This window comes from Neofelis nebulosa, chromosome 4 (assembly GCF_028018385.1).
Source record: "Neofelis nebulosa isolate mNeoNeb1 chromosome 4, mNeoNeb1.pri, whole genome shotgun sequence".
Classification (NCBI taxonomy): domain Eukaryota; kingdom Metazoa; phylum Chordata; class Mammalia; order Carnivora; family Felidae; genus Neofelis; species Neofelis nebulosa.
The window spans coordinates 88,165,877-88,181,700 of record NC_080785.1 but is presented as its reverse complement, the minus strand read 5'-3'; the positions used below and the strand labels follow the sequence as shown (position 1 = coordinate 88,181,700).

The window sequence follows — 15,824 nt, the reverse complement described above, 5'->3', positions numbered from 1 at the left end:
AAGCCAAACTAAATAAATCCTAGATAGGCAGGTCTTAGAATGTATCCCAAATTTGTTTTCTGTAAGCCAGACATTTAGAAGTAGCAACACATTTTCCCATAAAAACAAGTTTTAAGATTCCCAAGCCAGCTTGTTTAAATATAGCCAAAATATAATTTGTGTTATATGACCATCCCCATTGAGAAGAACAAAGAATTCACTGCAATATATACTCAGAATTCCAGCTTGGGATGATCTTCAGAAGATATTCCTCCTTACTCAAATCCTAGTAGCTAGAACATAGGGACTTCCTTTCACTAGCCATGACTCTGATCTTCTCACCAACTAGGATGTAGGCCTAGAACATTGCCTGTTCTTCCATACCCATCCCACCTCCAAACTCCAAACTCCAGTAGCACATTCACATACTGACAAGGATGTCCTTTAGGACAAGGATGGAAATAAGGGTAGCATGAGAGAGGCAAGAAACGTAGGCTTGTCTGAAAGGTGATTAAAAAGTAGGCAGACACTGGTGTGACTAATAGGAGGGTTTCTTTCTTATTTCTTTCTCTTTTACATACTCACTATCACTGAAAAACCAAAGCAGATTGTGGGCCAAGGACCAGATGGAGGAAAGCAGGATTGTATAACATGTAAGCTTTTCTACAGTGGCAAATGGATCAAATTTTCCCTTCCCTTACTTCTTCTCACTGCTGTACCAGTATTACAAATAAAGAAGATGACATTCAATCCTTTGATTACACCACTAGTTCTTTAAGGATAGGGATCATCTCCTGCCCAACTATGTACCCTTGGTGTCTGAAAGTATGGCACACAATAGGTGGTCAATATGTGTACTGAATGAATCAATAAATATAACTTCAATGAATGCTATGATTTGTCATCCAGAACCCCTTTATACCCAAGGGCTTATTCTCCTAGCTGATGGGAGTACTGCTGGCAGACAGCCCTCGGCTGTCAGCCCTCTTAGGGTATTACCTCAGCTGAAAAGAGCCATCTTGGCCTAAAATCATACTCCTTCCTGGGGCATCTTGCATCTAATGATTGGGGATCTAAAGGTCTAGCTTCCCTCACCTTAACTTGAGACAATTCTGAGGACCACCCAGCTTTAGAGCTCCCCCTTGGGACTGCTGTGGCTGCATCAGGTCCAACTTCTCCAGTAGAAATTGGGCTTCCTTCCTGTGCACAGCATTGGTTCCAAGACGCCTCCCTAGTAAATGTGCTGCACTCGAATTTCCATCTCAGCGCCTGCTTTCAAGAAACCCAACCTGAGGACAACAGCCCAAGAGAGGATCCAGATCTGACTCAGATTTAAACCACGCAAGGAAAGGTATCTGACTTCATATTAAAGGTCAGTAAATATAAAAGGCTTTACAAAACTTAAGGAACAAATTATTTTATTCTTCGCAATTTGTTTCCATTTCAGCACTTTAAGTCATCAATAATCAAGAGACTTAAGAGTTTTTTTGAGGACTTCCTCAAAAAAAGCGCCTCTGTTTACTCTCATGTAAGCTATTAATGGCAAACTGTACCAAATTCAATTTTATCTAAGTTAAAAGAAAGCAAAAGAAATTAAACATTAATGGATTTAATGTAAATATGGTAAAAAGCACTGCAAAGATCAGTGCTGTTCTAATCACGGGTGTTAGTCAACATCTGACTTGATAAAGAACTGCTTTTCTACTAAAAGCTACTCAATATATTAAGTACAGTACTTTTCACTGCCATTACCAGAAATGCAATACTACATAAAAGTCATTATTAAAAAATGAAGAGTTACAAATTACTAGAACTATTCAAGCCACAGCTGAGCAAAAAATAAATGAAAAAATAAGTAACAAAAGGAAACGCATTAAAAACCAGAATTACTATTACCTTCAAATATAACAGCATAATATTCAATATCTTGCCAAAATAAAATATAATAGTTTATGAGTCATTTTATTTTATGTTTGTTTAAAAAGATGATGAGTTTGCCATTAATTATTTAGAAGGCCAGCTTCCTAATGGCAGATGCTTCTTCAACTAAAGAGAAATAAGAGTCACCTCTTAAAAATTTATGTTATATGGAGTCTGAGATATATGAGGCCTTTGTCATCTTACCATGAACACTTCCTAATGTAATATCCCCAGCAGCAGAAGACAGAAATGATGATTCTGTATAAAGATACTTGGCTTCCAGCAAACCATCTTCAGTAGATATATTAACTGTACTTCCCTGCAGTTTATCTATGGTCACAGTCTATCAAAAGAAAAACTCAAAATCAGTTCATTATAAAACAAAGACTGGTAAAAAGTCAAAATGGTACCCTCAGATTTAAATGGGCAACTAGATAAAAAGATACTACCCAGTACACAATCACTTTATTTACGTTGATTCTCTAGCTCTAATTATAATATTGTGAGCAACAATGTATTCTCTGTGGAATGTGGAATAGACCCATTAAATTCCTTCACTTATTTAGATCTTTAATTTCTCTTAATGATGTTTTATATTTTCTTTGTAGAGTTCTTCAGCTTTTGTTAAATTTATTCCTATTTGGTATTTTCTAAGTGTTATTATAAATCTTTTTTTAAACTTCATTTTATCCTAATTGGCTTTTGTATGTGATCTTAAATCCAACAACTTCACTAAACTCACTAATTCTAATAATTTTCCTGATTTTTAAGAAAATTTTTCTACATGCATATTTACATTACCTGCAAGTGATAGTTTCTTTACTTCCTTTCCAATCCTTATATTAATGCATTTTTCCTGCTCTTTCCTGCCTAATTATCTGGCTCAGGTCTCCAACTCAACAGTGAACAAAAGCAAGGAGATAGCAAGCATCCTAAACTTATGTCTCTTCTCAGAGGGAAAACTTACAATATAGCGTCATCATTGAGTAAGATGTTTGCTCTAGATATCCTTTGGATCCTTTGTATCAGATTCCAACTATTTCAAATTTGTTTAAATTATAAATAGGCTTTTGGGGCGCCTGGGTGGCGCAGTCGGTTAAGCGTCCGACTTCAGCCAGGTCACGATCTCGCGGTCCGTGAGTTCGAGCCCCGCGTCGGGCTCTGGGCTGATGGCTCGGAGCCTGGAGCCTGTTTCTGATTCTGTGTCTCCCTCTCTCTCTGCCCCTCCCCCGTTCATGCTCTGTCTCTCTCTGTCCCAAAAAAAAAAAAAAAAAAAAAAAAAAAATTATAAATAGGCTTTTAATTTTAGCACATATTTTATCTGATTTTATTGTACTATCATGATTTTCTCCTGTCATCTGTTAATTAGTGAATACACTATCAATTATACAGTTTTTCCAGTTTACATCTAATAACAAAGTAGCTTTCTATTAAACAAAATGAAAAGAATTTTGTATCTATCCCTAAGCTTCCCTAACAAAATTCAGTATGAATTTATGTTTCAAATATTGAACACAATATAAAATGAAGATATCCAGTAATAATTTCTAATCATCTCTATCAAAGTTCAAACAAACGTTTTATAAGCGTCAAGTGTTAATTATGTCTGAGTGTTAATTACTTTTATGTTGACATAGAAACAGAATCACCAGGAAGGCATGCTACAATTTTGCCTGGCATCAAATTCAAGTATTACACTGGGGTGTTTAAAGAAAGATCGATTTTCAACACATCATCACCACACTAGTGTCATCCACTCCTAATACGTTTTTCAAAAACTGATAAAAAATGAAAATATTATATGAGAAGAATTGAGTTTCAAGAATACTAAAATTTGTAAGTACAAAAAAGAGAAAGAAAAGCACTCAGAGGTTCCACCAGGAAGCAAATTAGAATTTCTTCACCCTCTGGATTTGAGATATATAACTTCCTTTTTTAACTTTCCTAAGTATATAATATGCACCTGATTGCTTCTTATCTACAGTTTCTTTTAAGCTAATTATAGACTCATAGGAATTTTCACTTTAAATCTAGTTTCAATAAATCAGTCAAAAAAAGATATTTTACCTACAATTCATTCAAATTTGCGAGAATATAGATATTTCACATTCCTCAGTGTTATAGCATAGGTGTAAAATTCCTGAAAAAATCTGTCCTTTACCTACAAAGTTTCTTCATGAAAAGCTGCTTTATGCATGGCTTCAAACTCTCCAAGTATTTCCATAAAGCAGACAAGGAGGAACACTCTAGCTTTTTATAGCTGGTGAGGCTGGTTTAGGCAATAACAAAAGATAAATACTGAAAGAATATTTGAAACTTAATTAAATTAGCAAAGGAGCACTTTTGATTAGACTCTCCCCACAACCAAATAAAGCCTTTATGAAACTCCTTATGAGTATCTGGAAATGGTCAAGGATTTACTTTGTTCATTAAACTCTAAATATTTTATTTTGTAGAAAACTAGAAAAATATCCTCCCCTGCTGTACCAAAGCAAATGAAAGCATGTGAAAGTACCACACCTTCCCCACTACAATAATATAGTTATTTTAACCAATCATTCCACAAAATTAACTTCAAAGAAATTCAAAATTCACTGAGGGCCACATATGATGCACTATATCAGATACAAACTAGAACAATTAAAGATAGGACACCATAGTTTATAGCAAAATGTTGAGGTTCTGATTTATAGTTATTTAATGCTAAGGGAACAAACAGACTCTTTGGATTAAACTGTATAGCTTGCTTATTAACAGAAGCAGCTGTTTAAAGAAAGAACAAAAAGCAGATCCAAAAATTAATACCTTCTTGACAGAGATATTGCTATAAATTAATTTTCTTTTCCATACAAGAAGGAAAGTTTTTCATAAGTTTAGTTATTATATATCAACATATATAATAAAAATCAAACTTTAAGAAAGTACTGTGGCTTTGTAGCTCAGACTAAGAGAAGTCAAGTGACAACCATGTCATGAATTCATCCAACCATCAGAGGGAATGTATTTCTAGTTTCTCAGTACCAAACTTAGGATACTAAAATTAATGATACTATTTAGAAATAGACACTCCATTTAAAACAACATATTAAAAATGCTGTTAAGTGTTTACAGTACTCATTTTATTCTCACAATCTTGTGAATAGGAAAAACAAATAATACCATCCCTATTTTATGAATAATGGAACTAGACTCCGTAAAGTTAACTGGTAGATCTAGGACTAGTCATCTTTCCTGTGCTTTTCACTTACCTTTACCATCATCATTATAGTAAATACCATATCAGAGATAACTATGTGCCAGACATTGTTTTAAGTACTTCATCTATATTAACTGATTTAATCCTCATTATAACCCTCTGAGTTAAGTCCATTACTATTATTCCATTTTTCAGAAAACCAAGACACAGAGGTTAAGTAACTTGTCTGAAGTTACAGAGCTTAGTAAGCGGCTGAGCCTGGAATTAAACCCAAGTAGTCTGGTTCTCAATTCTGTTCTCTTAACCAATTCAATATGCTGCCTCTCAAATATCTATAGCACATCTCTGTGAAAGTTATATATTAAGAGTAAATATACAAGCATTTATTTTATATAAAAACCCATAAACTTAGAAATATACTTTAAATATGAACACTATACACAATATAAAGAAAATATCTACATTAACACAACACAAAACTCAATCAGGCAAGAAACAAAATAGTATAATAGAAAGTAGGAATAAATGAATATTTAATAAACCATGAAAGTTGGAACAAATAAATAACTAATGAGTGGGAACAGCAGCTAATAATTAAGAAATGATTATAATTTTTCTTTGATACCTTTATTTGAATATCAAAATGTAATATTCTGGTAACTTAAATCATTTCAATTCACATAAGCCATGATTTAAAGGACAGATTTAAAGGAGCTGCAAAGTTGGTACAATTTCGCTTTTGCACTTCCAAGCCTACAGCAATCCAAGGGGTGAAACTAAATGCCATCTCAAAAAAGCTGCCACGTAAGGCCAGGCAGTATCTTTCAATACTTTCCTAGTTTAATTTAAAGGATAAATTCAAATGTTTGGGTTTAAACAATGTCCTAAAGGTTCTAAGACACAGGTGATGGAAAATAAAAGTGATGATAGTAGAAACAGTTACTGTTAAAATCTACATTGTTTAATTATGCCAACAATAATTTACCTACAAGATATATTTATAACTTGTCCTCACCAATTATCTCAGAGAAAAGCTGAGTAGAGAATTTAAATTTACAAAGAAAGATTCTCGCAAATTGTGTAAGTGTAAAATAAAAGGTGACCGAGATCTTTCTCAAAGATTTAAAACATTATCCATAATGTTAAGAAAACTGTGATAATTTATATTTCAAAATTACATCTATATTCTTCATTGTAGGCAAAATCACAGAAAGCAACAAAAGTTAACTTAAAAATACAAGCTATTTTAGAACAACCAAAAAATCCCTATAGGTAATAAAAGCTTTTGGAGAACAGTAATGCTATCTAATGGTGCCATCTTGTGGAAAATGCTGAAGAAAGTTGTTTTGAAATTCAACCTTTACTAGTCTAAAGGAAAAGTAAACAGGTCTTAGAAAAATGCTCAAATAAATCTAACACATAAAAAAAATTAATCCTGATCATGGCAGTATAACTTAATGATCGATTTTAATCCATGTTCATAAACATCCCTTTAGAACTTGGATTAAACATTTATTATTTAAAGATGTTATTGATTCCAAATAAAGAACTAAAGAACTGTCAAAAGTATTAAGTCACAAGCTAAAATTTAAGTTGTATAATACTTGATCAGTTAAATTTCAAATTTTAATTTACTAATGAACTAAAATCATTCAAAAGATGGAATGTTATGCCACAAAGTTTATAGAACCTACCTACAAGTTGTGTGAGCCAATTGGATACAAAACTGTAATTGCTAAAAAAAAAAAAAAGTTTCAATCTTACACTTTTATCTGATGCATGAATATTTATATTTCCATAAACTGTTCCCAGACAGATCACTTCGCCTCCTTTTGTTTGAACATGCAATTTTTGACTCTGAAAGGCAAATACAAAAATATAGAGAAGAAAATAAATTTGATTGAGACTCATAAAAACATTTCCAACATTTTATACATTTCTTCTTAAATAATAATAAAGCAGAAAAAGAAACCAGGAATAAAACAGAAATGCACTGTTTGGAATAATTACATGAACTAGGAAAGAGAGCCAACTGCTGTTAAAGGGGTTAAATAAGTCATCTGTACTCATCAGAGAATAAGAAGAGATATTTGCGTGTTCCAGTAACTTCACTGAAGAAGTGTTTGGGAATATAAGATCATCATAACTGGGTAACTAAACATAAATGATGAAGAAGATGATAATAATTATTGTTATTGCTCATCATTATTAATACTTATCATTTTTAATAACAATAGTTATCACTACTTGGCATTTTCTTTGTACCAAATACAATGTTAACTACTTTATATGATCTATGATTTTAATCTTCACAACTCAGAAATAAGTGTTATATTTTTTCCCATTTACAGAGGAAGAAATCCAAGAATCAGAAAGGTACAGGACAGTTAGAAAACAACAAAATATAAATTAACAGAATCAAGCTCTGTATGATTTCAAAACCCACACTCCATGGCTGGAGTCTTTTGAAGAAGGATATAGTCACACTTAGGGCAACAGCCTAAGTTGCCCATGATAAGGCAACAGAAGAATTGAAGGACTTGCCTAGAATGGTAGTTCTCAACTAAACATGATTTTGTCCCCCAGAGAATATTTGACAATGTCCAGAGATATTTTTCATTGTCATAATGTGTGCTATTTGCATTTAGTAGGTAGAGGCCAGGGATGCTTCTAAACATGCTACAGGGCACAGTTCAGCCCATGACAACAGGAAATTATCTGGCCTAAAATATCAATAGTGCCAAAGTTGAGAAACCATTTTTTGTTTTATGCCACAATGGCAGGAGGAAGAAAAATGACAAAAAAGATATCTTAGTATTATCAAATGAATCAAAAGATAAATGCCAAAAGAAAAAGAGAGAAATGCAAAGAAACTGACAGCAGCATAGTAGCTTTTGATTTAAAAAAAAAAATTAAATCTGCACTCTTAATTGTGATTATTTTGAGTACCTTTATACTTGAACAGTGCTTACAGAAGTCACCATCAATTTTTTTAATGGTGATATACTTTTTATTAAGTTATGAATTTTAATTCCAGTATAGTTAACATATAGTGTTATATTAGTTCCAGATGTATAGTATAGTAATTCAACAATTCAGTGCTCATCATGGTAAGTGTAATCTCTATCATCTATTTCCTCTATCCCCCACTGACCTCCCTTCTGGTAACCATCAGTTTGTTCTCTATAGTTAAGAGTCTGTTTCTTTCTTTGTCTCTCTCTTTCTCTGCTTTTTTGTTTTGTTTTCCTCGGCTTGTTTGTTTTGTTTCTTAAATTCCACATATGAGTGCAGTCATACGGTATTTGTCTTTCTCTGACTTACTTTGCAGCGTAACACCCTCTAGGTCCATCCATGTTATCACAAATTGCAGGATCTCACTCTTTTTTATGTCTGAGTAATATTCCTGTGTGTGTGCATGCATGTGTGAGCATGTACATGTACGTGTGTATATGTATACACACACCACATCTTATTTATTCATGCATGTACTGATGGACACTTGGGTTGCTTCCATATCTTGGCTATTGTAAATAATGTTGCAATCTTTCTAAATTAGTGTTTTTGTTTTATTTGGGTAAATACCCAGTAATGCAATTACTAGATCATATGATATTTCTGTTTTTAATTTTTCAAGGAACCTCCATACTGTTTTTTACAGTGGTGCACCAATGTACGTTCCCAAGCACATGAGGGCTTCATTTTTTCCACATCCTCACCACTTGTTATTTCTTATCTTTTTTGATACTAGCCATTCTGACTAGTGTGAGGTGATACCTCATTATGGTTTTGATTTGCATTTCCCTGATAATTAGTGATGTTGAGCACCTTTCTGTTTATCTGTTGGCTATCTATGTGTTTTATTTGGAAAAATGTCTATTCAGGTCTACTGCCCATTTTTCCATTGGATTTTCTGGTTTTTAGGTATTAAGTTGTGCTAAATTCTCTGTATATTTTGGATATTAACCCCTTATCAAATATATCATCACAAATATCTTCTCCCATTCACTAGAACGGTAACAAGGGTGGGAAGCAACTTCCTGAACTTCCTGTCCTGGACAAAACCAAGTTTCTTGTGTCTGATCATGTCAACGTGGGTGAGCCCATCAGGATAATTAGAAGGTGCTTACAGCTGAACACCAATCAAGTCTTCTTCCTGTTAGTGGATGGACACAGCACAGTGAGTGTGTCCACACCGATTTCTCAAGTATATGAAAGTGAGAAGGACAAAAATGGATTCCTGTATATGGTATATGCCTCTTAGGAGACATTTAGAATGAGATTGTCTGTATAAGACTAGAAAAATATGTCTGTTCTAGAATTTTTTAAACCTTTATCAAGGGGGAAAAAAAGGGATGTTACCAACTGAGATTGGTCAGTTCATCCAATCACAGATAATCAAACAGTAGTGTTCCTGCATAGGAATTTTAGGAAGTTATTTTCTTACTGCAAGCCAGAAAAACTGAGCTCCAAATGAGCATATTCAGCTTTGGAAAACTACATTATTTAACCTAGGCTGTTTTGTTTTCAAATTTAGAAGTTCAAAAATAAAATTCTTTGCATTCTAAAAAAAATATTTTGTTCATAATTTTCTTTGCTGTGTAAAACTTTTTCATTTTGTAATTCTGAGTTTTTTGTTTTTGTTTTGTTTTTTGCTTTTGCTTCCCTTTCCTGAGGAGACATATCCATAAATATATTGCTAGGGCTGATGCCCAAGAGATTTACTTCCTATGTTTCCTTCTAGGAGTTTTATGGTTTTAGGTCTCATATTTAGGTCTTTAATCCATTTTGAGTTTGTTTTTGTGTATGATGTAAGAAAGTAGTCCACTTTCATTCTTTTGCCAAGTAGTTGTCCAGTTTTCCCAGCACCATTTATTGAAAAAAAATGTTTTTTCTCCATTGCATATTCTTGTCTCCTTTGTCACCAATTAATTGCCTATATAGGTGTGGGTTTATTTCTGGGCTCACTACCCTGTTCCACTGATCTATGCATCTATTTTTGTGCCACTACCATACTGTTTTGATTACTATAGCTTTGTAGTATATTTTGAAATCTGGGATTGTGACACCTCATTCTTCTTTCTCAAGACTGCTTTGGCTATTCAGGGTCTTTCATGGTTCCATACAAATCTTAGGATTATTTGATCTAGTTCTGTGACAGATGCTATTGGCATTTTGGCAGGGATTGGACTGAATCTGTAGATTGCTTGGGTAGTAAGGATACTTTAACAATATTAATTCTTCCAATCCATGAGCATGGAATATCTTTCCATTTGTTTGTGTCACCTAGCTTCTAATTTTGATTATGAAACTGAAAGTATACGATACTGAGTTTTCAGAAGACAATATTCTAAATGCACATTCTAAAACTCAAGCACTGATGAGTGAACAATATAAAAGGAACTATGAATATTCTCATCCAATTAGTCATTCAACATGAAGATTTCATTGTGTATCTTTTACAATAAGAACCCAAACCATATCATTTTGCTAAAAGGACATATGATCGGATTCTTTAATCTTTTATGACATTTGTACAATTAAATTTATTTGAAATGGTTCACATGTGAACAGATACTAAAGGAAGGTTGTGGGAGATGCAGGAGAGAAGCATCAAAGGAAAAGACCTCAAAAGGGAAGGGCTGGAGAAGGTGCAAGGCCTTAGGACATGTTTACACAGCTGAACACTGCTGAGGCTCATAAGGAACGCCTAGAGCCATTAACATTGTCAAAGGCCGGATCCTCCTTCACACCTGACCCTTCCTAGTGATATAGAAACCAGTTAACTCAAAATTCAACCTTGAAAAGCTAAACCATTACATTGATTAACACACTTGCTTGGCTGACTTTATACACATAGCCTTTAGCAATTATCCTAATAAAAAGAAGCTTCATTCTGGAGTCAGGGCCTCATTCCCACTAGAGTATGAGGACCTTCACTAACTGCACTTTGTTTGCAGACTCATCTTTTGCGACTCTGGGACAATTGGTGGAGTCGGCAGGATTCGGTGCGGCAAACAGTCTCGGACTACTTCGGTTTACAGTCACAGGGGACCAAAGCGGAGCGGTAGGACAGGTAAGTCCCCACTTCGGGATAGTGAAGTATGGAAAACTCCCAGTCTCAGGATCATGAAGCTTACTCTAACATACTTCGTACTTTATTGCGAAGTTCAGCAGTAAAAGTGAAAAGGGGAACCTTTGATGAGCTCTGGTACTTGGTTAAAAAACACTGCTATTGGTTTAATCCTTCTGGAAAAAATCTTTTAAACCTTAAACAATGGAGATTAATTACGAAAATGCTTACACATGCTCATCAAAATGGAGATATCATTTCTTTAAAAGTTTGGTCTTTTATGCTCTTTGAGATGGCTTTACAGCCTTTACAGTCTGACTCAGAACAAAATATAATTTCATCTAAATTAAAAACTCATCAAGAAGAAGAAGATGAATTGGATTTTACATCTGATAGTTTTGAGGATGAATCTTCTTCCAAAGGAATCAAAGCTATATAGCACCTGAGGAAAATACTTTACCAGAATGGCCTCCGCCGCCACCCACAAGTGATTAGAGCCAATTGTCTCTGGCTAGTCTACATCAGGATAGAGATTTTAAGGAATATTCCCAAGCAGCTGCCAAAACTCCTTTTGTTTCGGGAAGCTTCCCTGTCTTCTCTGGCCCAACATAGACTGCCTGATTCCACTAAAGGAAAACAAAAACAAACCAAACAAATAATACAAAACAAAACAAAAATCGGTATCTGCTCGTCTATCTGAGCTGACAGACTTTAGAACCATGTGAACTCTTTTCTTTGCCCTCTGCGCCTCTGTCTGCCTTCAGGAAGATGTATGCTGTCAAAAGGCAAAGAAAACACTTCCTTAAACTTTAAATTTCCTCACTGGTTCCACGGGGAAAAATTAACAATGATAAACTTTTAAGAAAACACAGATAAAATATTAAGATAGACATGTCTTTTAACTTTATTCTACCAAGGTTGAGATAAATGGAATTTTTAAAATATACTGGTGTAAGGTTAAAATTCCGCTTTTCTCTCTGTTCAAAAAACAGAGCTTTCTTTGACTGTTCTGCTCTTGATAAGACAATCTAAACAAAGGTTTTTTCTTTTCTCTTTGCCAAAAACACCAAAGCTTTAGGTTTCATCTTTATCAAGTCTTTGATTGCTTAGGTAAAACTTCTCAATATTAAAGGAACTAAGTTTTGCTAACAACTATATAATGCTATACATTCGCCTTTAGGATCTTTTATTGACACGTTAATTAAATAAATAAAATTTTAAGATTTATAATAATTTACAATCCTATTTAGGATATGCTTTATAATAACATCCTAAGGTTATAACAAACTTCCCAGGATTTAAATGGTAAATAAAACATATTTAATATTTAAACTAATTTATATTTGTTGGATTTGTCTTTCAAATTATCAACTTTAAATATAAAACTTTATTCTACTAAGGTTTATTAAAGGTCAAATAAACTCATGTTATCTCTGTTCCAATCTGTTAACAAAAGAATGACTTAAAGTAATGGTTAACTTTGTTTGCCTCATAGTTTTCATGGGTAATTGTTAAGACAGCTTTCAAAGTCTTTGGTAACCTAAAACATTTAAGTTTTGTTTGCATGATAAATTGCGATAAATTCATTGGATATCTAATGAGATAAAAAGCTAAAACACTAATTACTAAATATGGGCCTTTAGAAAAAGGGACAATAGGCCTTATTTTTGGATGGAATAGTCTTACACTTAAAGGTATTCATATGCATCCTTGTGTTATTGACTATGATTATGAAAATGACATTCAAGTTATGATATCAGCCAATAACCCTTATACTATTCAACCAGGAGATAAAATTGCTCAATTATTTACTCTTCCTTACACAGAGGGCCACAGCAATCCTGTTATCAGAACTGGAGGTTTTGGCAATACTGGAAAACAATTATATTGGCAAACTTTTTTGAAAGATCCTCGTCCCAAAATACATCTTAAAATTAATAATAAATCTTTTATAGGATTAGTAGACACTGGAGCTGACGTTACCATCATATCTGAAAAGTTTTGGCCTTCATCTTGGCCTGTTGAGAACATACCTGTAATTTTTACAGGACTTGGCTTCTTGGAATTAAAAGAAGTCAACAGATTATGAGATGTGAAGGACCTGAGGATCAGATAGTAACTCTTAAACCCTATGTGGCTAACATTGCCATTAATCTGTGGGGTAGAGATTTACTTCAACAATGGGGTGCATATATTAATATCCCATCTATATCTACTCAAAATAAAAATATAATATGTGCCATGGGATATGACCCATTGAAGGGATTAGATAAAAATCAACAAGGCATTAAAACACCCCTCGATATTTTCCCCAAACATAAAGCCACAAGGCTAGGATATCCAAATTTATCCTAGTGGCCACTGCCAAAGAACAAAAATATGCGCTGCCTTTAAATGGCTTAATGATGAGCCCATATGGATAGAGCAGTGGCCGCTTTCTCAAGAAAAACCGGCACCTTTAAAATCTTTAGTTTCTGAACAATAAGAAGCGGGACATATTGAACCTTAAATTAGTCTCTGGAAATCTCTGGTTTTTGTCATAAAAAAGAAATCTGGAAAATGGAGAATGCTGACTGATCTCTGAGCCCTAAATAAAATCCTACAACCTATGGGGGCTCTACAGCCTGGCCTTCCGAGCACAACCTGCTGCTATCCCTTAAGATTGGAAAATTGTAATTATTGATCTTAAGTATTGTTTTTTCTCCATTCCCTTAAAGCCTAAAGATTTGGAGAGATTTGTATTCTCCGTTCCTGTAATTAATCATGAGGAGCCCATAAACAGATTTCAAGGAAAAGTTTTAATTCAAGGAATGTTAAATACTCCTACTCTTTGTCAGCTTTTTGTTGCAGAACCTCTCCAATATTTATGATCTCAGTTTCCTCATGCTAAGATCATCCATTACACGGATGACATCCTATTAGCTTTACCCTAACGACATGATTGACATGCACTCTTTTTAGCAGCTCAGACAACCCTCTCAAAATATGGCCTCATTATTTCAGAAGACGAAATTCAATTTGAAGATCCCTTGTTCTATTTAGGTCAAAAATTAGTACAAAATTCAATAATGCCTCAAAATGTTCAAGTTCATAGAGATACCTTGCATACTTTGAATGATTTCCAGAAGTTATTAGGAGACATTAACTGGTTACGTCCTACTCTAGGTATACCTACTTATCAACTGACTCATCTTTTTGATGTACGTAAAGGGGATTCCAATTTAAATAGCCCTAGAAAATTAACTCCGGAAGCATCCCAAGAATTACAATGGATCGAACAAAAAATTGCTTCCAGTCGGCTTACTCGAATTGACCCCTCGCTACCTGTTTCCTTGTTAATTTTACCATCACCTCATTCTCCTATGGGAGTACTTTGGCAGGCTAATGGAATCACAGAATGGATATTTCTTTCCACCAAAGCCTTTAAAAAGTTATCTACATATTTAGACAGAATAGGAATGTTAGTTTTTAAGGGTTGGGAGAAACTTAAGGAAATAACAGCCCAAGACCCTGAGACAATTATAGTACCTCTGTCTCATGCACAAATATCCATGGCATATCGGCAATGCATTTCATGGCAACTTGGAGTTGCAGATTATATAGGTCACATAGACAACCATTATCCTAAATCCAAATTAACTGAATTTATCAAAACCACCTCCTTTATCATGCCTCGAATTGTACAATCAGTACCTGTAAATGGACCTAATTATTTTACAGATGCCAACAAATCCAGTTATTCTGCATATTATGGTCCTACTTCTAAATATGTAAAATCCCCATATGCTTCCGTACAAAAGGCTGAACTCTTTACTCTTTGCCATATTTTTATTACTTAAGGATGTATCCTCTTCCATCAATATCTTAACGGATTCAGCCTATTCTAAACAAATGATTGAAAATTTGGAAACCATTAATATTTATTCAGATGGCTCAGAATGGTCTTATTTTTTTGAATACAACATTGTCTCCAACACCAATCCCATCCTATGTACATTACTCACAAATGATCTCATTCTGGCCTCCCTGACCCCTTGACAGAAGGAAATGCTACAGCAGATTCCTTACTGGCAGCTCCTGTTATTACAACACAAGATTTTCACAATCTGACTCATCTTAATGCTAAAGGCTTAAGTAAACACTTTTCTATTTCTCTTAAACTAGAGAAATTATCACAAACTGCCCCACTTGTGGGCCTATTGTCATTCCTCCATACTCTCAGGGGGTTAATCCCAGAGGTCAACAACCTAATGATTTATGACAAATGGATGTTACTTATGTTCTGCAATTTGGTCGCCTTGCATGTGTACGTGTATCAATAGATACATATTCTGGTTTTGTATGGACTACACCTTTGTCAGGAGGAAAAACGGCCCATGTTATTCAGCATTCAGCTTTTAGAAGCATTTGCCACAATGGGACTCCCCCAGAATCTTAAAACTGACAATGGCCCTGCTTATACTTCTCACACTTTTCTTATATTTTGCCAAAAATGGGGGATTCATCATACTACAGGCATTCCTTTACAATCGACAAGATCAAGCTATTATTGAACATACTAATCATACATTAAAAACCATGTCACCAAAACAAAAACTTGGGGATATGACCTTGAATCCAAAGAATCAATTAATGAAAGCATTATTTACACTTAATTTT

General features: G+C 34.2%; 1 protein-coding gene across 3 annotated transcripts in view; it reads right to left on the bottom strand.

The window, feature by feature from the left end:
* FAM185A (family with sequence similarity 185 member A) overlaps nucleotides 1-15,824 on the bottom strand; it is a 76,674-nt gene that overhangs the window by 53,268 nt on the left and 7,582 nt on the right. For all 3 annotated transcript variants that reach the window (XR_009260541.1, XM_058725323.1, XM_058725324.1), the window contains exons 3-4: nucleotides 6,860-6,952; nucleotides 2,104-2,242 (exon numbers count right to left, since the gene is read on the bottom strand). Coding sequence is in view for 2 of the 3 variants with exons in the window: in XM_058725323.1 (XP_058581306.1) it covers nucleotides 2,104-2,242; nucleotides 6,860-6,952 (232 nt within the window). In the remaining variant the exon portion in view is untranslated. The remainder of the gene's footprint in view (nucleotides 1-2,103; nucleotides 2,243-6,859; nucleotides 6,953-15,824) is intronic.